The sequence below is a fragment of the Helianthus annuus genome, chromosome 15 (assembly GCF_002127325.2).
Source record: "Helianthus annuus cultivar XRQ/B chromosome 15, HanXRQr2.0-SUNRISE, whole genome shotgun sequence".
NCBI lineage: Eukaryota > Viridiplantae > Streptophyta > Magnoliopsida > Asterales > Asteraceae > Helianthus > Helianthus annuus.
The window spans coordinates 164,356,111-164,379,338 of record NC_035447.2 but is presented as its reverse complement, the minus strand read 5'-3'; the positions used below and the strand labels follow the sequence as shown (position 1 = coordinate 164,379,338).

The 23,228-nt window shown below is 41.0% G+C and overlaps 1 protein-coding gene across 1 annotated transcript; it reads left to right on the top strand.

Moving 5' to 3' along the window:
- The first annotated feature begins 1,248 nt into the window (after positions 1 to 1,248).
- On the top strand, positions 1,249 to 12,717 carry LOC110914508. The gene is made up of 3 exons (XM_022159298.1): positions 1,249 to 1,324; positions 9,730 to 10,820; positions 12,682 to 12,717. Exons 1-3 carry the CDS (start codon positions 1,249 to 1,251, stop codon positions 12,715 to 12,717), a joined length of 1,203 nt encoding a protein of 400 aa, XP_022014990.1.
- Positions 12,718 to 23,228: the final 10,511 nt, after the last annotated feature.

Below are 23,228 nucleotides of genomic sequence, written 5' to 3'. Positions count from 1 at the left end.
ATGGTTGTGAAACAATAATTCTGTTACAACACTCCCCGACGTTTCCGCCAAGATTTGATGTTTTACGTGGTCGGGGTATGACAGAAGAGTTGGTATCAGAGCCAATGGTTATAGGGAATTAGGTTATTAGTAATGCTTTGAACTAGACTATAACCTTTCTAGGACCCCAACATAAGTTATCTTGTGTTTAGATCTTAAAACATGCACTTCACCTATCCTTAGGTGATTACCAAAACAAGAACCCAATTTTCCAAAGCGATTTTTGAAAATCAATCTTCTGTTTTTAAAAGATTTATTATATGCTTTTGAACCCGTTTGATTTTTCAAATTGATTTTGAAAATTTAATCATCCATTTTTGAATGATTCTTTTGGCCTTGTGCCTTCCAAGTTTTCAAAATCTCATCAAAGTTTTGGGTTCTAAATAGTGTGAACATGTGCAAACTGGAAGAGTGAATGCCTGTACTCTGGGTTTTCTATCTAAGGCTAGAGTGTTCGTACAAATCCACATAATCGGACCAGTCACTCTTACCTGGGAACTCTTGGGGTGAGTGTTCACTTATAGGCGAGCATGTCTTCGCAATACATTATTTTTGACCCATTTACTTTGATTAGTCACTGTGTGTCGTTTGTTTGCTTTGTGATACGGACGAATGACCACCATATTTGCCTTGGTTGATTTTGTTTCATCTCGTCTTTTCATCTAATTATCTCACTCGTTTCCTCTCATGTTTCCTCTTTTAGAATGCCTCCTCGGCGTGAAAATCCGTTATCTAACGCCGAAATGGAAGATATTATGGCGCAGCACATGGCTGCCGTACTCCCAAACATTATAGCTCAGGTGAACCAGGCCAACAACAATCAAAATGCTCCATGCAATTTCAAGAGTTTTAATTCGACCAACCACTCAAGTTCAGTGGTTCTGAAGGGGCAACTGGGCTCCTTCAATGGTTCGAGAGCATCGAGAGTACAGTTCGTCACGTTCTGTGTCCTGAGAATTGGAAAGTTCAGTTTGCTTCAAGCGTGTTTTAGAAGAGGGCTCTCACATGGTGGAACGGGGTTATGAGAGACCATGGTGCTGATGTTGATCTAGCACAAACATGGGCTGAATTTAGGACTCTCATGATGAGGGAGTTTTGTCCTCGTCATGAACTGAGAGCCTTGGAAAGAGAGTTTGATGACTTGAAACAAGATAGTGGCGCCGGGCATACACTGATAGGTATGAGGAGCTGAGTTTGTTATGCCCAACAATGGCTACCTCACTCGAGAAGGCTATCGAGAGGTATATCGATGGCCTGCCTGACTCCGTACAAGACATTGTTACTGGTAGTAACCCTACCACAGTCCGTCAGGCAATCGAGCTATCTGCGACTCTGACTGAGTCACAGGTTCGAAAGGGTAAGCTGCATAAAAAGGGTGACAAGAGTAAGAACCAGGCATCTGATAAAGGTGAAGGCAAGAAGGGAAAGAACAGGAAGGGTAAGGATTCTGGTTCCTCGAAGGGTTCTTGGAAGCGAAAAGCTTCCCAAAATTTCGCCGTTACTGCACAGGCTGCACCAAATCAGCCTGCGCAACCACTCGCCAAGAGACCATATCTTGGCAAAGCACCTTTGTGCAACAGGTGTAATGGTCATCATCAGCCGCACCTCCAGTGTTATCATTGCACCAACTGTGGAAGACCTGGTCATCTTGCTGCCACATGCCGCATTCCTGCCAATCAGACTCGGGCAGTTCAGAACCCGGCTCAACAAGTTGCTCAGCCTCCTGCTCAGCAACAGGGTCAAGCTGCACGACCTCACTACCCATTAGGTTCTTGTTATAACTCCGGGGATCTGACCCACTACAGGAATCAATGTCCATGGTTGGTGAATCCAGCTCAGGCCCAGGCTCGTGGGCGAGCTTTTAACATGAATGCACAAGAGGCACAAGCAGACAATGAAGTGGTTAACGGTACGTTCTTTGTGATTCAGGGGCCGATAAGAGTTTTGTGTCGTTATCTTTTCAGCCATTGCTTCACGTGTCTAGAACGAAACTAGGAAAGCCTTTAACAGTAGAAGTTGCTAGTGGTGAACCCGTTGTGCTTGATTCTGTTCTTCGCAACGGCCAGCTGAACCTTAACAACCATCTTTTTCCTATTGACCTCAAGCCAATGCAAATTGGGAATTTCGACGTTATAGTGGGTATGGATTGGTTAGCCAAGCATCAGGCAAAGGTAATTTGTTTTGAGAAGGTCATTCGTGTGCCACTTTTGACAGGTGAGATCCTACAGGTTCGTGGTGAGAAACCTGCTAGTAGTCTCAAACTCATGTCTTGTTTTCAAGCTCAGAGGTATCTACGAAAGAACTATGTGGCCTTCTTGGCACATGTTGTAGCAGATAAAGGCAAAGGTAAGTCTATTCAAGATATGTAACACCCCAAAAACCCGAATGCTTATGTTTGTCGTATGTTCCTATATGACATATCATGACATAAATGACTAGGCTATTTAACCTAGTAAATTGTATGGTAAAAACTATTAAAAGAGGAAGGTAATGTCAGTTATGTTTTAAAGGCAAACCCGAGGGGCTAAAGTGGAACAGATGAAAGTTGATTACTAATTAAAAGGTCTATACACACACACAAACACACATCGTGCGTGTTCTTGAAGCTTCAGGAGCTCTCAATAGCTCCAAACCCTAATTCAACTAAATCACCAAATTGAAGGGTGAATCGAAGCTCAAATTCAAGAAGGACCATAGATTAATGATCACCTTCACGAGGGGATCATAAGGTATGTCTTAAATCTAAGATTGGTGATCATGTGTGAAGTGGGTTATGTTCAAATCCATGAGTTAATATGAAATTGTTCATGTATAAGGGTTAGAATCATCGTATAGAACATGGGTTACGTATGGTTTGTGTTAATTTGATGATTAGAGGTGAAACCCGTTAGTTAGGGTGAAGATGGTGACTAGAATCACCACCTATGTACAAGTCTTGTTGAAAGATTGATGTATTATGTGGGTATGATGAATTCTTGTTAGATGAATTAGGAGAAATATGAGGATGATATGTTTGATGTTTATGCATGAATGATTCATGTTGATTCAAGTGGAATTTGATGATGTTGATATGAACTAGTAAGAATATGCAATGAATGCTTGTACATAATGTTTTGTTAGTAGTACACCCGCCAAGTGTTCGATGAAATGCCTAAGAGAGCAAAATTGTGAAATTATATGAAAGTTGTGGGTAAGTATGTATAGAAGGTGCTTATGGTGTAGCCGTTAGCAAAATAATAAGTTAAGTGTGCTTAAGGTGGAGTCCATATGAGAATTCGGATTTGAATGTATGGTTTGGTAAAATTATGCATTAAGAACTTGTACCTTATGCTTCAATGGTGTGATGCTCGCCATGTGATTGATGCGCTTGATTTATGGTGATTAAGAGTGAATGTGTACGAATGTGAAATGAATAGTTTATTGATAAGTGATAATGTTGGAGTTATGTCGTGTACGTATGTAAGATGATAATTTTGATTAAGTGAATGTTGAACAATGCGGTTGTCGAATGTAGAGTTATGAAAACATAAGTATGTGTATATTGTGTATGTGACTAGGTGATCATGTAGTTGTATGTGTTATACAACATTATGTATGAAATTAATATGATGTCATTAATATGGTCTATTATATCAACATAAATGCGTGTTCGAAATTGGAAGTTATATGCTAGAAGGTTGACTTTCAGAAAGTCAACAGAGAATCTATAGCATGGTTAGGCATTTTGACACAAATATAAGAATCGAGAGATCATGGAATATGTGTTAGATCAATTATGTGTTATGTGTGATAACGAATTTAGATTTCAAGGATATTGAAACTATGTGGTTGACCAATCATGTCGTATGCGTGTTAGTGAAAGTCAATGTAGATAAGAGTTGGAAAATGTGTGTTAATATGAATGAGCATGAATACTAACATTATTATGGCATGACGGCATGAAAGAATAGGAACCACACTAGCATGGACCAAGCATAGAAGGCTAACGGGTCAAGATGAGGCAAGCAAGCGGGTATGAACACGGATGCACAAGGTAAGTGATTTCCGTAATCACTTCTTAGTTTGTTTAAGTAATATAATGTTTTAATTAATTAAACATGATGTTGAGATCAAATATGTGATGAATTCCTTCATCGTAAATGATGGGAATAAAGTTGACCAAAACGCCCTTGATGGGTATATTGGGCAAACGATCTTAAAAGTAGTTTAGAAACAAGCTAATCGATTGGTGTAATGTTTTGGCCAAGTATGAAAGTGAGGAGTATAGGGTTTTGTATGTCGTAGACCTTTTTATGCACGAATACCCATAACGTGTAATACCTCAAAGATAAAAGAATACATAGTAATATGGTACCTAAATGTGGGATCCTAAAGAATATGTAGTAATATGGTACCTAAATGTGGGATTCTAATGAATACATAGTAATATGGTACCTAAATGTGGGATCCTAAAGAATATGTAGTAATATGGTACCTAAATGTGGGATCCTAAAGAATATGTAGTAATATGGTACCTAAATGTGGGATCCTAAAGAATATGTAGTAATATGGTACCTAAATGTGGGATCCTAAAGAATATGTAGTAATATGGTACCTAAATGTGGGATCCTAAAGAATATGTAGTAATATGGTACCTAAATGTGGGATCCTAAAGAATATGTAGTAATATGGTACCTAAATGTGGGATCCTAAAGAATATGTAGTAATATGGTACCTAAATGTGGGATTCTAAGTTAAGAATTTCCTTAATCCGGAGGTAGGATTTTAAGTTAATATGATAGAATGCGAATTTACAAGCATGTAGGAAGAAACGAGAGGTTAAACGGATAAACGGTTCAAAAGTTATGTGCGTTTTTAGCGCGTACGAACGACAAAACATCATCAGTTTTGCCAGACGCCTTATTTAGCTGTTTACGGGTGTTTCTGGCTACGGGTAAAGGCAAGGCCCGTCGCCGACGCCTCTAGGGCCGTCGCCGACGGCCTCCCCAAGTCTCAAAAGCTGAAATCTTGTTATTTAAGTTGATTTATGTATCGTAGGCTTCGGTTTGTTACCCGTGGACTACGGCGGGTTTTCTAAACATGATTTGATCGATCCTTAGATGTTTATGGGCTATAAATCAAAGTCTAAGTCCCATGTAAATATTGTATGATTATGTAAAGATGTAGGAAAGGTATGTACGTATGTAGTTGTGTATGTATGTATGTGTAAAGACATATATGAGGGTATGCACGTAAGTAAAGTTGTAGGAAAGGCATGTGTGTATGTGGATGTGTATGTATGTTTGTATGTAAGTACGTATGCATGCATGAATTGATATGTTCGAATTTTATCGTTACTAATTATGCGTTTGAGGTCGGTATGTAATGCAGGAATGAGTACATCGGATTCTTATGAAATTTAAGCCGAACACGGAATAAGAGAATGAGAAGGGTTATTCGAATGGATCAAGTTGCATTATTGAACGTTATTCAATCTTTAATTATTTAAGATTAATGTTACATGATGTTGTCATCGACTAATGGCTAAGTTGTATGTGATGCCCACAGGTACTATACGGACTTTTTCTGCTGCTAAGGAAGTGAGGCGGACGTAGATCGAGTCAAGAGCAAGGATTGTACGGATAGATCGGTCACATAGTTGAAGTATATAATGTCTAGAAATCTAAATTTTAGTATGAATGTTGTGAATTCTTTTATAGAATGTTTAACATTTTTGGAATATGGAACCTTCGTGAAAGTAATGTCGTTAATAAGGAAAGAAATTTTAAAGCTCTTTTTCCGCTGCGTCATATTTAAGGTTAAACGTGTTAGGGCGTAACAAGTTGGTATCAGAGCCCTGGTTTGAGAGAATCAAGTAACAGGGGGTAAATACTTGAACTCAAACCGGTGCTCTCGTGACCAAGAACCCGTGCAATCCAAGACTCGATCGAGGCCTAAATGCAAAAGCGAATGTAAGTATGTATTAGATTATGTACTTGAAGGAAACTAATAGTATGTTGTGTGCAAGGTAAGCTTAAGAGTTTGAAGAGGGTGATCCGTGAATGCAGAATAGGATGAACGCTAAGGCGGGCGAAGGTGCAAATAGGCAAATTAACCCCAGGTACACAATACTAATATGTATGAGTACCGATGTCAAAAGAAAAAGAAAGGGGTCTCCTTGGGAGAGTAATTATTAAACGAAAGACAATGATGTGGTCTTGGGGAAGTTTTAGAAATATGCACGAAACTGAAACCCATCTCTCGGGCATAAGGCGATGATTACACGAAGGCACGAAACTAGTGTGTGGATTGCGCACCTGGCCAGTACGCAAGAAGCATATGACGTTCGTGAGACCGTGGCAATTATTGCAGGTATGTCCGGTAGAACTGGGTAGCAGGTGGGCGCTATGTTGTAGCGAATGCGAAATAGCAAACCCATTGCGGATTTGGTTATGCTAACGAAGGTTATGATAAGCTATGCGAGCCGACCGGTTCTAGCGAACAAGTCGAGCAAGAATAAGCTACCATCCGTTTTGAACGGGTGACTTTGAATGCTCTAATGAATGCTAGAAGCTTAATCCGTTATACGGATGGAAAGAAGAATTTATATTAAAAGCGAAAAACCCAATTACTTGGGCAGTCGAATGTGTATGCTTAACTCTCATTGAGAGTGTTTATGCCAAACCCAATTACTTGGGTAGTCGAATGTGTATGCTTAACTCTCATTGAGAGTGTTTATGCCGAACCCAATTACTTGGGTAGTCGAATGTGTAAGAAAGAAGAAAGCTCATATATGGATGGAATTAAAATGAAGTAATTATGATTCGACAACTGAGATGACTAACTTTAAAATCTTGTTGCTGAAGGTAGGTAAAACTTTAAGTTTTTGTTAAACACATGTAAGGAAGAAAAGGTACGAATGATATGTTTGAAACCGCTAGACGGATTCAAAAGATAGAAATAATGAAAGGTATGGATGCTACGATTGTGTCCGCATGACGAGTATAAAATACAGAAATGATGAAAATAGCCCACATCGCGATGTGTCAATAGTTATACCGTGGTTGTGTCAAACGAATCATGTGAGTAAATGTAAAGTAACTGAATGAAAGAATGATCATGATTGGCACGCAAACCTAAATTTTAAATTTTAAATGAAAGAAAGAAGTTTTGAATAAGTTATGTGTTAAATGTGTTGGTAATCAACTATTGGGAGTCAAAGTGAATGACGGGCTAATACCCGGACAATGATTTAAGTACGCACAAGAAGGGTAGGTTTTGTTAAGAATGCCGAAATGATGTAAGGAATGTTTGAATGAAAAAGTGCAAACTGTTAAATTTGTTGACGGTAATGTTAGAACCTAGAGGTGATGAAACCCATCGATTTTGTGGGAGGTTGTGCACGAGCAAAGGCACATTGCACGGATGAATGAAATCTAGCCTGTTACGGCTAGTGCACGTGAAGAATGCAGATCGATCTGGGTTATGGATTGTTGATGAATGATATGAGAAGAGGTTAGTAAAAAGTTTAACTTATTTTGGATAAGTATGAATTGGTAAATTGAGTACGACCTATGAAATGAATGTTGGAATGGGCATGGTATAATAGGGAAAGTTTGATTTCTAATAGTTGACATAAGAATGAAAACTATGTCTTTAAGAAGTGAATCTTAAAGGTTTTAAGTGAAATATACGAGTATTAGTTAAACTCTCGTATGATGAATGTGCATGATACGTATACTTATGCAAATTAAGTAAATGCACGAAATGAGAGGAATAGTAATGTAGAATGAATAAGGTGAGTTGAAGGTAACGTAAGGGTATGTATTGTACCATAACTAAGGAAAATGTAGAATGATGCTAACTATGGAGTTAAGCATGTAGGCGTAACTATGAAATAGTAGTTTTATTTTGATAACAAAACAATGGTTAAATGTTATACAACCTGTGCATGGAATGGAATCTTAAAGGATGAGGCGAAGGTATTAAATCTATTTTAAACGGATCATATGAAAGTAAGCATTATTATAAGTTTAAATGAATATGTATATTGACCTGCTACTAACGGGTCGAGGAAATGAGAATGTTATGTGAAAGTATGCCATTAAAAGTATAGACTTGTTAAGAAGAAGTCAAGTGTATAAATAATTATGAAACGAGATAGGACGATTACTTATAATTATAATGTGGCTATTAAGTTAAACATAGATGTGTGTATGTAAGAGGAAATGAGAAAGGTTTCGGGGACGAAACCTCATTTAAGGGGGTAGACTTGTAACACCCCAAAAACCCGAATGCTTATGTTTGTCGTATGTTCCTATATGACATATCATGAAATAAATGACTAGGCTATTTAACCTAGTAAATTGTATGGTAAAAACTATTAAAAGAGGAAGGTAATGTCAGTTATGTTTTAAAGGCAAACCCGAGGGGCTAAAGTGGAACAGATGAAAGTTGATTACTAATTAAAAGGTCTATACACACACACAAACACACATCGTGCGTGTTCTTGAAGCTTCAGGAGCTCTCAATAGCTCCAAACCCTAATTCAACTAAATCACCAAATTGAAGGGTGAATCGAAGCTCAAATTCAAGAAGGACCATAGATTAATGATCACCTTCACGAGGGGATCATAAGGTATGTCTTAAATCTAAGATTGGTGATCATGTGTGAAGTGGGTTATGTTCAAATCCATGAGTTAATATGAAATTGTTCATGTATAAAGGTTAGAATCATCGTATAGAACATGGGTTACGTATGGTTTGTGTTAATTTGATGATTAGAGGTGAAACCCGTTAGTTAGGGTGAAGATGGTGACTAGAATCACCACCTATGTCCAAGTCTTGTTGAAAGATTGATGTATTATGTGGGTATGATGAATTCTTGTTAGATGAATTAGGAGAAATATGAGGATGATATGTTTGATGTTTATGCATGAATGATTCATGTTGATTCAAGTGGAATTTGATGATGTTGATATGAACTAGTAAGAATATGCAATGAATGCTTGTACATAATGTTTTGTTAGTAGTACACCCGCCAAGTGTTCGATGAAATGCCTAATAGAGCAAAATTGTGAAATTATATGAAAGTTGTGGGTAAGTATGTATAGAAGGTGCTTATGGTGTAGCCGTTAGCAAAATAATAAGTTAAGTGTGCTTAAGGTGGAGTCCATATGAGAATTCGGATTTGAATGTATGGTTTGGTAAAATTATGCATTAAGAACTTGTACCTTATGCTTCAATGGTGTGATGCTCGCCATGTGATTGATGCGCTTGATTTATGGTGATTAAGAGTGAATGTGTACGAATGTGAAATGAATAGTTTATTGATAAGTGATAATGTTGGAGTTATGTCGTGTACGTATGTAAGATGATAATTTTGATTAAGTGAATGTTGAACAATGCGGTTGTCGAATGTAGAGTTATGAAAACATAAGTATGTGTATATTGTGTATGTGACTAGGTGATCATGTAGTTGTATGTGTTATACAACATTATGTATGAAATTAATATGATGTCATTAATATGGTCTATTATATCAACATAAATGCGTGTTCGAAATTGGAAGTTATATGCTAGAAGGTTGACTTTCAGAAAGTCAACAGAGAATCTATAGCATGGTTAGGCATTTTGACACAAATATAAGAATCGAGAGATCATGGAATATGTGTTAGATCAATTATGTGTTATGTGTGATAACGAATTTAGATTTCAAGGATACCTCAGCAATAAAGCCGAGGTCTTATGCTGATTCTGTTGTGGCAGCCAACAACAAACAGGTTAATTTCAGAACTCTGGTAAGTCCGGTGGTGCAGGATGGTTGTGATGTGGTGCTGTCTCGGGAATCGGTTAAGCTGGTTCAAGATCGATTAGCTAATACTCTGTATGGGTATTTTTTGGGGGATCGTGTGGCTTATCCGGTGGTTGAATATTTTGTGAAAAACAATTGGAAGAAGTTTGGTTTGCAAAAGTCTATGATGAATGCAAACGGGTTTTTCTTTTTCAAATTTGCGAACAAAGAAGGTATGTTGAATGTTCTTAAAGAGGGACCCTGGATTATTCGTTCTCAACCTCTCTTCCTTAGTGTGTGGTCGCCTACTGCAAAACTAGAGAAGAAGGAAGTTGAAAAGATTCTAGTTTGGGTTAAAATTCATGATGTTCCCATAGTTGCCTATACAGAAGATGGTTTGAGTATGATTGCTACAACTATTGGTGAACCGAAATTGTTGGATTCGTATACTACCTCAATGTGCACGGATGCGTGGGGTAGGAGCAGCTATGCGAGAGCCTTGATTGAGATCTCAGCTGAAAATGCCTTTAAAGAGAAAGTTGTTATTGCGGTGCCTGAGCCAGAAGGTGAAGGCTTTAGTAAAGTGGTTTTGTCGGTTGAATATGAATGGAGTCCTCCTAGGTGTGCTCATTGTAAGGTGTTTGGTCATTCTGATGATTCATGCCCGAGTCAGCCTAAGAGGGCTCCTAAGGGGCCGATCACTGGCCAGAACAAACAAGAGGGAAGCAATTCCCGGAAGCAAGTGAAACAGCCGGCTGTAGACAAAGAGGGATTTACGGATGTGGAGCGCAAAAAAGCGGCTAGGAAATCAGGGTTTCCTGTTAATAAGCAGAAGCAGAAATTCGAGTATCGGCCGATTGGTTCCAAGCCGCAGGGTGGGGCTACTACCACAGGTCCGCCACCTAGTGTCAAAACGCACAATCCGTTTGAAGTTCTTTCGGATACGGGTAAGAATGTAGGTAAAAATGGTGAAGCTCAGCATGACCAGCAGGAATCGGATGAGGAGGAGGTTGAAGAAGTCTATAATGAAACTAGTGCATTTATGACATCGGGCACTCATCCCTTCTCCTCGAAAGCAGGGGCAAGTACCTCTTCTACCAAGTCCTCGAATGGATAGGCTAGCTGTTTTTCGTCTGAAGGGGCTGCTGTTTTGTGGCTACTTTATATTTGATGATGGTGGTTGAGGTTTTGTTTTTTGTTTTTGCATTGTTTGTCTACTAGATGTCGTGTCATGATGTATAGTAGACTAGGATATGGGGTGTTATTGGTCTTTGGTTTTTTGTTTTACATATATGGGGCATGTCCTGTATATGAACTAGTGTGGAACATATCCTCACTACTTGTACTTAATTGCGGTTGCATTTTAATAGAATCACCGGGGTAACCCTTTACCCAAAAAAAAAAAGAAACTATGTGGTTGACCAATCATGTCGTATGCGTGTTAGTGAAAGTCAATGTAGATAAGAGTTGGAAAATGTGTGTTAATATGAATGAGCATGAATACTAACATTATTATGGCATGACGGCATGAAAGAATAGGAACCACACTAGCATGGACCAAGCATAGAAGGCTAACGGGTCAAGATGAGGCAAGCAAGCGGGTATGAACACGGATGCACAAGGTAAGTGATTTCCGTAATCACTTCTTAGTTTGTTTAAGTAATATAATGTTTTAATTAATTAAACATGATGTTGAGATCAAATATGTGATGAATTCCTTCATCGTAAATGATGGGAATAAAGTTGACCAATGTCACACCCCCAAAATCCACCTGCGGAGTATCACCGCTTAGGAGCGTGACTGACCAGGATCAAACCATCAATCATATTGAACATAGCATATCATAAATGAAATAGTTGTAAAAACCCAACCCAATACGATTGATGTTTCAAAACAAACATAGTATCAATGGCGGAAGCATAATAACGTAACCCAAAGTAAACCATAAGTTTAAAAGTCATAATAGTTCAACGTAATAATCACGATCCCTGTCCACAACGACCGCGCCTCCAGTGCAAGCTCCATATGTACCTAAGGTCCTGCAAGGCATGCAGCAGAGAGTCAACAACTAGTTGAGCGAGTTCACAGTTAATAGTTCAGTAATAGTATGGTAAGAGTAATAGTATGTTCGTTCGTTTATATCATGTATCATATTTCCATCGCGGCCTCCCAGGCAGGTGTGCGAAGATTAGGGGGATAACTATCCCGAGTATACTAGACTAGGCTTGTTCGTATCGCGGCCTACCAGGCAGGTGTGCGAAGATGTTAATAGGTTTAGTATCGCGGCCTTCCCAAGGCAGGTGTGCGAAGACGTTAATAAGTTTAGTATCGCGGCCTTCCAAAGGCAGGTGTGCGAAGATCAGTTCAAATAGTGTTACTAGTCTAGTTGGTTCGTGTTCGTTAGGTTCTACCATCTGAGTGTACACAATAATCCATCAAATCCCATTCCCCACCCGGGAACCCATGCCTTGGCTGTGTGAACTCACCTTGGTTTTGCTCGGTATGCGAAAGTTAAGTGCTCACAATTTATCAGTCAAGTCCTATATTATGCACGTATAATCAATCAGTACTTGTTGGTAAAGTTACACATGTAGTTTAGATCACTAAGTGTACTGGATGGTTAACATCATGAAACGCGCACACAGCTAATCAAATTCACATACTTCACACGTCACATAGAAGATTTCCCAGTTTTCCTCCAATAGAGTATTTATTAACAGTCATGGTGAATTTAACAGTGTTATCAGCGTTAATCAGAATTAACAGAGTTAACATACGTAACAAGGTTATCATACTTAACGTGGTTAACATAACTCAATTAACATACGTTACATATTTGACATGCTCAACTGCGCTAACAACTTAACAGGGTGACGGTCTAACTAAGTTTACTGAACTTAACTGAGTTACAGACTTATCATTGTTAATAACTTATCAGAGAACACATGAAGGATTACATATATCACGAAATCACACTCGGCCGAAATCCCTTTTATGGCGAAAACACTAATTGGCCCAAATCCATCTGAAGCGAAAACCGGTTGGGCCGAAAACAATAACCAATACCCTTATAAGGGCCGCCCAAACCCCACCAATCAAATATCACACACATGACCCCTCCCTTGCAACCTACTCGAACCCTACACCAACAAACATGTTGCCAGCCGCCCACTTCACATGTCACATTCATATAACCAAGCTAATGGGTCTGACACATTTGACTTTACCATGCAAATATGAATTTATACTCATATATCAAATGTAATAGTGTTAGTTACCTTAGTGAGGATACATGACAATTTAATGAAGCCAAAGATAATGGCCGACAAGTCCCATGATGAATGGATTTCATTGGACCAAAGATATCATGCTAACATATGAAATTATCAATTACTTTAACACATATTCAGTTCCAATCCTTGCACACATTCACACACAATACTAGCTATACCTATGTATTGTTCTTTTAAGATGGCTGACAATGATTAATATCCATATAGTTCTCCACATGCACCTGACAACACAAGTGTGATTGATATCATTGGACCGATTTTTAGATGTAATTAAATGGTGCACATGCAAATACTTTTAAGAGTGAGTTGATGATATAAGAGTTGGAGGTCAACTGTACGTGCAACCCTTTTTCATTCCATTTGCCCATTCCATTCGCCAAGCCCATCATGCGACGGCCATTTTCGTCGTGGGTAACATAATCTGTAACCCTAACTGTTCCATCGTTTCATCATTACAAGACCGATTACCTTCTGTTAAGCCCGATTACCAATACATCCCAAAGCAACATTAGATTTCTACGCAATTATTCACACTATGACACCCTAGTTTATTAACAGCATTCTAGTGCAAACATCAATATCAATCAGAGCATGAGTTCGTATCAACCAAGCAAAAACATATCAAGTGCCACCTCATGTATAGATACTACCAAGTTTATCAATTAACAGGGAAGTGATTTATTTACCCGAATATAGAAGAGACAAGGAGAGGAAGAAGGGCTTCGATCTTGGGGCTGCCGTCAAGTCGTTCAAGAGAGAGAGACAACTAGAGAATTAGGGTTCGTAATCTTGTGTTTAAGAAAATTGTTAGGTTCACCGTATGTAATGCGTATAACATAAAGGGTGTATATGGGATTCGAGGGATGTGGGCCGAGAAGAAGGAAATATGAGTGAAGTGTGGCCTCCGGCCCAAGCGGGTGTACGATGGTGTTAAGGGAGTTTGCGACCCAATTACTTCAGTTTTCAAAATAAATCAAATAACAATTGAAAGCGTTTAACGGGTTATCGTGCTAATCAGTCAAACATACGTAACAATCACAATACGTCTTTTCATATCACAACATGAACAGTTACAAGGCAAACAGTCATATAAGTATTCAATTAACTAGTTAACGTGCAATAAATGCGAAAACAGAATCTTGGAAACTCGAGTTGTCACATTATCCCCAACTTAGAAGAAATTTCGTCCCGAAATTTGGCACGCACTCACTGAGGAAGCTAGGTAGGTTGATTCGTTCACTGGTTTTCCTGGGGTGTCACATCATCCCCCCGTTGATTTGGAATTTCGTCCCGAAATTCTGTAGTAGTAGCTTCAGCCTCAGTAGTGGTTGCATGGTTTTCGAATAACTGGGGATACTTTTCTTTCATTTGGTCTTCGCGTTCCCAGGTGTACTCTGGGCCACGTCGGGAGTTCCAACGAACTCGAACAAGAGGGATTCTCTTGTGTTTGAGGACCTTCACATCCCGGTCCGTGATTTCAACTGGTTCTTCGACGAACTCCAACCGCTCGTCAATAGTGAGTTCCTTAAAAGGAACTATAAGGGTCTCATCTGACAGACATTTCTTCAGATTCGACACGTGGAATACGTTGTGAACTGCCCCGAGTTCAACTGGTAGGTTCAATCGGTAGGCTACTGGGCCTATTCTTTCTATAATCTCGAATGGTCCGACATATCGCGTATTAAGTTTGCCCCGTTCGCCAAAACATACCACACCCTTCCAAGGTGAGACTTTTAATAAAACCCGGTCCCCGACCTGAAATTCCAAAGGCCTTTTACGCTTATCTGCGTAGGCTTTCTGACGGTCGCGTGCTGCCGCCATACGTTGTCGAATCTGTGCAATCTTTTCCGTGGCGTCCACTACAATCTCTGGACCCGTAATTTGACTATCCCCCACCCCTGCCCAACAGAGAGGTGACCGGCATTTACGCCCGTACAATGCCTCGAATGGAGCGGCTTGAATGCTGGTGTGATAACTATTATTGTACGAAAACTCCACTAAAGGGAGATGTTTTTCCCAGCCGTTGCCGAAATCGACGACGCATGCCCGAAGCATGTCTTCAAGAGTTTGAATCGTTCGCTCAGACTGTCCATCCGTCTGAGGGTGATAAGCTGTGCTCATGTCTAACTTTGAGCCGAACGATTTGTGCATCGCTTGCCATAGCTCTGACGTGAATCGTGCATCGCGATCCGAAATAATAGAGATGGGCACCCCGTGCCTTGAAACAACTTCTTTGAGGTAGATGTCTGCGAGAGTGGAGAACTTATCCGTTTCCTTTATCGCTAGGAAATGCACAGACTTGGTGAGTCGATCCACGATCACCCAGATGGTATCGTTTCCACGCCGAGATCTTGGTAGGCCTGTAACGAAATCCATGGAAATTTCCTCCCATTTCCATTGAGGTATTCTAGGCTGCTGAAGTAGACCTGCTGGTTTCTGATATTCGACCTTGACTCTCGCACAGGTCAAACATTTGCCGACATAGGTGGCGATGTGGGCCTTCATACTAGGCCACCAGTACGTGGTTCTGATGTCGTGATACATTTTATCCGCCCCGGGATGTACTGAGTAGCGAGACTTGTGTGCTTCGTCCATCACAAGTTCGCGTAGATCGCCATGGAGTGGGACCCAAATACGCCCCGTTACATAGTGGGCGCCGTCTTCCTTTAGTTCCATTTGTTGCCTCGAACCACGTAAAGCTTCAGCCTTTACGTTTTCTGGTTTCAGTGCTTCTATCTGAGCAGCTCGTATCTGAGCAGGAAGACTAGACTGAATGGTAAGCTGGAGCGCTCGCACGCGCTTCGGTAAAGTGTCCTTTCGACTGAGGGCGTCAGCCACAACATTGGCTTTGCCTGGATGATACTTGATAGCGCATTCATAATCGTTAAGCAATTCGACCCATCGTCGTTGACGCATATTCAATTCCTTTTGCTTGAAAATATGCTCGAGACTCCTGTGATCGGTGTAAATCGTGCACTTGGTACCGTACAGGTAGTGTCGCCATATCTTGAGCGCAAAAACAACAGCTCCCAGCTCTAAATCGTGCGTCGTGTAGTTCCGTTCATGAACCTTTAGCTGACGAGAGGCGTAGGCAATAACTTTATGCCGCTGCATCAATACGCAACCCAAACCCTGTATTGATGCGTCACAATATACTACGAAATCATCTGTGCCCTCCGGCAATGAGAGAATAGGTGCGCTGCAAAGTCTATCCTTTAGGTACTGAAAAGCAGTCTCCTAGGGCTCTCCCCAACGATAAACAACACCCTTCCGTGTCAGTAGCGTAAGCGGCTGAGCAATCTTTGAAAAGTCCTTGATGAATCGCCGATAATAACCTGCCAAACCCAAGAATTGGCGTATTTCTGTCGGTGTACGCGGTGCAGGCCAGTTTCTGATCGAATCTACCTTGGATGGATCAACATGGATCCCATCCCTGTTCACCACATGGCCTAAGAAGTGGACTTCACGAAGCCAGAAGTCGCATTTAGAAAGCTTGGCGTACAGCTGCTCCTTCCGAAGGAGTTCCAAAATAAGGCGAAGATGCTGCTCGTGTTCCTCCTGACCCTTGGAGTAAATCAGAATGTCGTCGATGAATACTATGACGAACTTGTCTAGGTAAGGTTTGCACACTCTGTTCATAAGGTCCATAAAGACAGCAGGTGCGTTCGTTAACCCAAATGGCATGACGAGAAACTCGTAGTGACCGTAGCGAGTTCTGAATGCGGTTTTAGAGACGTCCTCATCCCGGACTCTCAGCTGATGATAGCCAGACCTCAAGTCTATCTTGGAGTAGTAACTCGACCCTTGCAACTGGTCGAATAAGTCGTCTATACGCGGAAGAGGATAACGGTTCTTCACCGTCACCTTGTTTAGTTCACGGTAGTCGATTTCACATCCTGAAGGTTCCATCCTTCTTTTTCACAGATAATTGGTATCCAATAGTTCTTGTAGCTCCCCAAGGCGAAGAGATATGTCGGATAACTCCCTTATCCAAGATTTCTTGTGGCTGCGTCGATGGTCCTTCCGATTCTGATGGAGCTAAGCGATACGGTGCTCGAGCTATGGGTGCTGCTCCTGGAGCGAGCTCGATTTGAAATTCGTCCTGACGATGAGGCGGTAGACCAGGTAAATCTTTATGAAACACCTGAGGAAAGTCGCGTACAACTGGATGGTCTTCCAACTTCTTTTCCTTGCATAGGGTTTCTGCTTGCTGTTGCTGCTGGCGATTCCTATTTGCAGGCCGTGGGCTCCTGAATCCTTAGCTTCATGGCCCATCTTGAGACACCTCTGGCAACGTCCCTCGTTGCACTAACCACTGTGGTGTCTGTTGCATTAGTTACACATTGGGTGAATTCCCCGATATCCACCCTGCCCCTGACCACCAGAAGTTGGCTGACTCGGCTCTGGTGATCACTATTCTTGCGCTGCTGCTGTGCTTGAGACTGAACGGTAGCGGAACCCTTGCTGGAATACCCATCCCATTTCCGCTTGTTGTCACTAGGAGTAGCGGGAGTAGCAGAAGTGGTAGCGGTAGTAATAGCGCTGATACAACTAGGCTGCCTGTTCTGTTCCACTGCCTGATTCGTGAGGCGATGAGCAAGACGCTGAATGTCTTGAATATTGTCGAGGTTAGCCGATGTAGCATGGCTCTGAATCTCTGTACGATTCGATACGCTTGCTTGGAGGATCCACCATGGTTGGACACAAGATGGCCAGTTCGTTCGACCGTTTCGTATATGCATCAATTCCTGACCCCGTCATCTTCAAACGGTAAGGCTCCACTTCCAACTTGTGGATGTCATCACGCGTGCAGTATTCCCTTTTAATGGAGTAGTCCCACTGCTCCTTCTGTGCCACTGAATGTGCTTGGACGACAGTCCATGAAGTTCTTGAATGTACAGACAGGTTGCTATGCATTCTGCCCCGTTGCGCGAGGAAGATAGGTCAAGGTTAAGCGCGGGAGTTGGGTCACGAGAGTAGGATCTAACATCCTAGGGTAGGTCTGGAATAGCAGGTTATACCTCCTGCCTGTGCGGCTGCAAGCGCCGCAGCAACTTGTTCGTTAATGAGAGCCGTCAACTGGGCTTGAGTCATGTTAACACGTCCAAACATGATCGAACAGTAAAGGTAGCATAAGTATGAATGGTTCGCGAGTAGTGCGATGACAGAAAAGTGTAGGCACATAGGTGTTCTCAAGCAGTAACAAGTAGTGAGCAAAGTAATGTAAGCATATTACGAGCAAAGTTCTATGCAATTCTAGCATGTAGGTAATAAACATAAACCTTATTACCTAGGATGTCGAGTCTTGCACGTGGAGCGAAGCGTCGTTGTGGATCGTTGAGAGCACTGTTCTGGTTATAGTCTGGTTTTAATAAAACGTTTTCCCATATTAAAACCAAGTTCTCTATAACCAATGGCTCTGATACCAATCTGTCACACCCCCAAAATCCACCTGCGGAGTATCACCGCTTAGGAGCGTGACTGACCAGGATCAAACCATCAATCATATTGAACATAGTATATCATAAATGAAATAGTTGTAAAAACCCAACCCAATACGATTGATGTTTCAAAACAAACATAGTATCAATGGCGGAAGCATAATAACGTAACCCAAAGTAAACCATAAGTTTAAAAGTCATAATAGTTCAACGTAATAATCACGATCCCTGTCCACAACGACCGCGCCTCCAGTGCAAGCTCCATATGTACCTAAGGTCCTGCAAGGCATGCAGCAGAGAGTCAACAACTAGTTGAGCGAGTTCACAGTTAATAGTTCAGTAATAGTATGGTAAGAGTAATAGTATGTTCGTTCGTTTATATCATGTATCATATTTCCATCGCGGCCTCCCAGGCAGGTGTGCGAAGATTAGGGGGATAACTATCCCGAGTATACTAGACTAGGCTTGTTCGTATCGCGGCCTACCAGGCAGGTGTGCGAAGATGTTAATAGGTTTAGTATCGCGGCCTTCCCAAGGCAGGTGTGCGAAGACGTTAATAAGTTTAGTATCGCGGCCTTCCAAAGGCAGGTGTGCGAAGATCAGTTCAAATAGTGTTACTAGTCTAGTTGGTTCGTGTTCGTTAGGTTCTACCATCTGAGTGTACACAATAATCCATCAAATCCCATTCCCCACCCGGGAACCCATGCCTTGGCTGTGTGAACTCACCTTGGTTTTGCTCGGTATGCGAAAGTTAAGTGCTCAAAATTTATCAGTCAAGTCCTATATTATGCACGTATAATCAATCAGTACTTGTTGGTAAAGTTTTTTTTGGGTAAAGGGTTACCCCGGTGAATCTATTAAAATGCAACCGCAAATAAGTACAAGTAGTGAGGATGTGTTCCACACTAGTTCATATATAGGACATGCCCCATATATGTATGACCCAGCAAAACAAAACAACTATGACACCCCGTTTCCTAGCCTACTATACATCACGATCTAGTAGACAAAATAATGGAAAAACAAAACAAAATCCTCAGCCGCCATCATCAAAAATAAAGCTGCCACACACCGGCAACCCCTTCAAACGAACCAAAAGACGCCTACCCATTTGAGAATTTTGTAGAAGAGGTGCTTGCCCCTGCTTTCGAAGAGAACGGATGAGTACCCGATGTCATAAAAGCACTAGTTTCATTGTAGACTTCTTCGACCTCCTCTTCATCTGAATCCTGCCTGTCACTCGACTTTTCCTTCTTCTTCTCTATACGACCCACAGTACTACCTCCCTGTCCACCATCATCATCCTTAAGAGCATCAAAGGGGTTTGACGTTGATACCTGATTGTTCACCGGCTTCTTCAAGGACGAGACTGGTTTAGGGTTAACAACTGGTCTGTATACTACCTTCGGCTTCTGATTTTTCATGTGAAGACCTTGATTAGTAGATTTCTTCTTCTTTGCACCCACAACCTGAAAATCATCAATTTTCTTACTAGACTCCCCACTCGAGACGACCTGAGGCCTCTTTGGACACGAGTTATCCTCATGACCAAACACACAACAAGAAGAGCACCTTAAAGGCTCCCAATCATATTCGATTTTCACCTCCACCATTGAGTGACCATTACCCTGTAAAGATGGGATTGCAACTGTAACACTCCTCTTTAATTCAGCCCCGGCTTGAATTTCAATGAGAGCTCTCGCATAACTACTTCTTCCCCATGACTCAGCACACATTGTAGCAGTGTATGAATCTAGCATCTTAGGCACCCCTATCTTAGAAGCAAGCAAACTTAGACCGTCCTCAGTATATGCTGCTAACGGCACTTCATGCATCTTAACCCAAACAGGGATAGCCTTTATGTCTTCCTTTTCCAATTTGACAGAGGCCGACCACTCCTTCAAGATTATCGGAACATTTCTAATCAACCAAGGCCCATCCTCCACCAATTTATCCATCCCTTCCTTTGTTTTGATTTTAAAGAAAAAGAACCCGTTTGCATTCATCATAAGTCTAGAGAGACCATATTTCACCCAGTTGTTCTTTGCAAAATAATCCACCACAGGAAAAGCCAGCCTTTTGCCCAAAAAATATCCATACAACGTGTTAGCATACCTGTCTGAGACTTGCTTAACCGAAGACAATGGAATAACCACATCAGCACCATCAACCGACTCGCTAGATTCCATCATCCGAAAATTAACCTTTACTTTCTCCTTTTCAGAGTTCACAACACTAGCGAATGAGACCGGGTTTGCAGCCCCCGACGTCTGTGGTGAACCTAGTGCAGCCAATGAATTCACTCCCCCCACTTCTAATTTTTGCGCATATCTCTTGGTAGCTTGCTTAATCCCTTCCCAATCAGAAACCCTAGTTGCTGACCGCAGGTTTTCAGCTTCAATTGGAACTGAATTCTTTATCAATTCATCAATTATGTTAATGTTACGGGATTCAGTTTGAGCCGAGATATCGTCAATAATTTTAAACCTTGCTGCAATTTCTTCAAACGTTGCCCTCGGTGTCGCATGAGGTTTCTGTTGACTTCCACCAGAGCCGCTGAGATCATCCATAACCTAGCAGCCCTAAATCGATCAAACCTGAATTTTGTTCAAAGAGCACGACAACTGAAAACCCTAGCAGCCGTAAACAGCCACACTCAGTCCTTAGCGCCGACCTTATGAACCCTAATCTGATGTAAACCGATCAGATTAAGACTAAATCTAATCACCAAATCGGCAGCCGTCACCCGAATCCAATCAAACAATGAAAGATAATCCGAAACAGAATCGAAAAGGAAGAACGGCGGCAAAACAAACCTGCGTGTAAAACCCTAGTCTTGTAAACCCTAACCTTTGACGGCCACACTTTGAACGAGGAGTTGTTGGTAAAGTTACACATGTAGTTTAGATCACTAAGTGTACTGGATGGTTAACATCATGAAACGCGCACACAGCTAATCAAATTCACATACTTCACACGTCACATAGAAGATTTCCCAGTTTTCCTCCAACAGAGTATTTATTAACAGTCATGGTGAATTTAACAGTGTTATCAGCGTTAATCAGAATTAACAGAGTTAACATACGTAACAAGGTTATCATACTTAACGTGGTTAACATAACTCAATTAACATACGTTACATATTTGACATGCTCAACTGCGCTAACAACTTAACAGGGTGACGGTCTAACTAAGTTTACTGAACTTAACTGAGTTACAGACTTATCATTGTTAATAACTTATCAGAGAACACATGAAGGATTACATATATCACGAAATCACACTCGGCCGAAATCCCTTTTATGGCGAAAACACTAATTGGCCCAAATCCATCTGAAGCGAAAACCGGTTGGGCCGAAAACAATAACCAATACCCTTATAAGGGCCGCCCAAACCCCACCAATCAAATATCACACACATGACCCCTCCCTTGCAACCTACTCGAACCCTACACCAACAAACATGTTGCCAGCCGCCCACTTCACATGTCACATTCATATAACCAAGCTAATGGGTCTGACACATTTGACTTTACCATGCAAATATGAATTTATACTCATATATCAAATGTAATAGTGTTAGTTACCTTAGTGAGGATACATGACAATTTAATGAAGCCAAAGATAATGGCCGACAAGTCCCATGATGAAAGGATTTCATTGGACCAAAGATATCATGCTAACATATGAAATTATCAATTACTTTAACACATATTCAGTTCCAATCCTTGCACACATTCACACACAATACTAGCTATACCTATGTATTGTTCTTTTAAGATGGCTGACAATGATTAATATCCATATAGTTCTCCACATGCACCTGACAACACAAGAGTGATTGATATCATTGGACCGATTTTTAGATGTAATTAATAGGTGCACATGCAAATACTTTTAAGAGTGAGTTGATGATATAAGAGTTGGAGGTCAACTGTACGTGCAACCCTTCCCCATTCCATTTGCCCATTCCATTCGCCAAGCCCATCATGCGACGGCCATTTTCGTCGTGGGTAACATAATCTGTAACCCTAACTGTTCCATCGTTTCATCATTACAAGACCGATTACCTTCTGTTAAGCCCGATTACCAATACATCCCAAAGCAACATTAGATTTCTACGCAATTATTCACACTATGACACCCTAGTTTATTAACAGCATTCTAGTGCAAACATCAATATCAATCAGAGCATGAGTTCGTATCAACCAAGCAAAAACATATCAAGTGCCACCTCATGTATAGATACTACCAAGTTTATCAATTAACAGGGAAGTGATTTATTTACCCGAATATAGAAGAGACAAGGAGAGGAAGAAGGGCTTCGATCTTGGGGCTGCCGTCAAGTCGTTCAAGAGAGAGAGACAACTAGAGAATTAGGGTTCGTAATCTTGTGTTTAAGAAAATTGTTAGGTTCACCGTATGTAATGCGTATAACATAAAGGGTGTATATGGGATTCGAGGGATGTGGGCCGAGAAGAAGGAAATATGAGTGAAGTGTGGCCTCCGGCCCAAGCGGGTGTACGATGGTGTTAAGGGAGTTTGCGACCCAATTACTTCAGTTTTCAAAATAAATCAAATAACAATTGAAAGCGTTTAACGGGTTATCGTGCTAATCAGTCAAACATACGTAACAATCACAATACGTCTTTTCATATCACAACATGAACAGTTACAAGGCAA

Bases quoted from the DNA above. Each gene is read 5' to 3' on its own strand.
- LOC110914508 (XM_022159298.1), top strand. From the start codon at position 1,249: ATGGCTACCTCACTCGAGAAGGCTATCGAGAGGTATATCGATGGCCTG. The intron at 1,325-9,729 runs GTAGTAACCCTA...TAACGAATTTAG, and splicing joins CGTACAAGACATTGTTACTG to ATTTCAAGGATACCTCAGCA. The intron at 10,821-12,681 runs GTTGAAGAAGTC...ACAACTTAACAG, and splicing joins AGGAATCGGATGAGGAGGAG to GGTGACGGTCTAACTAAGTT.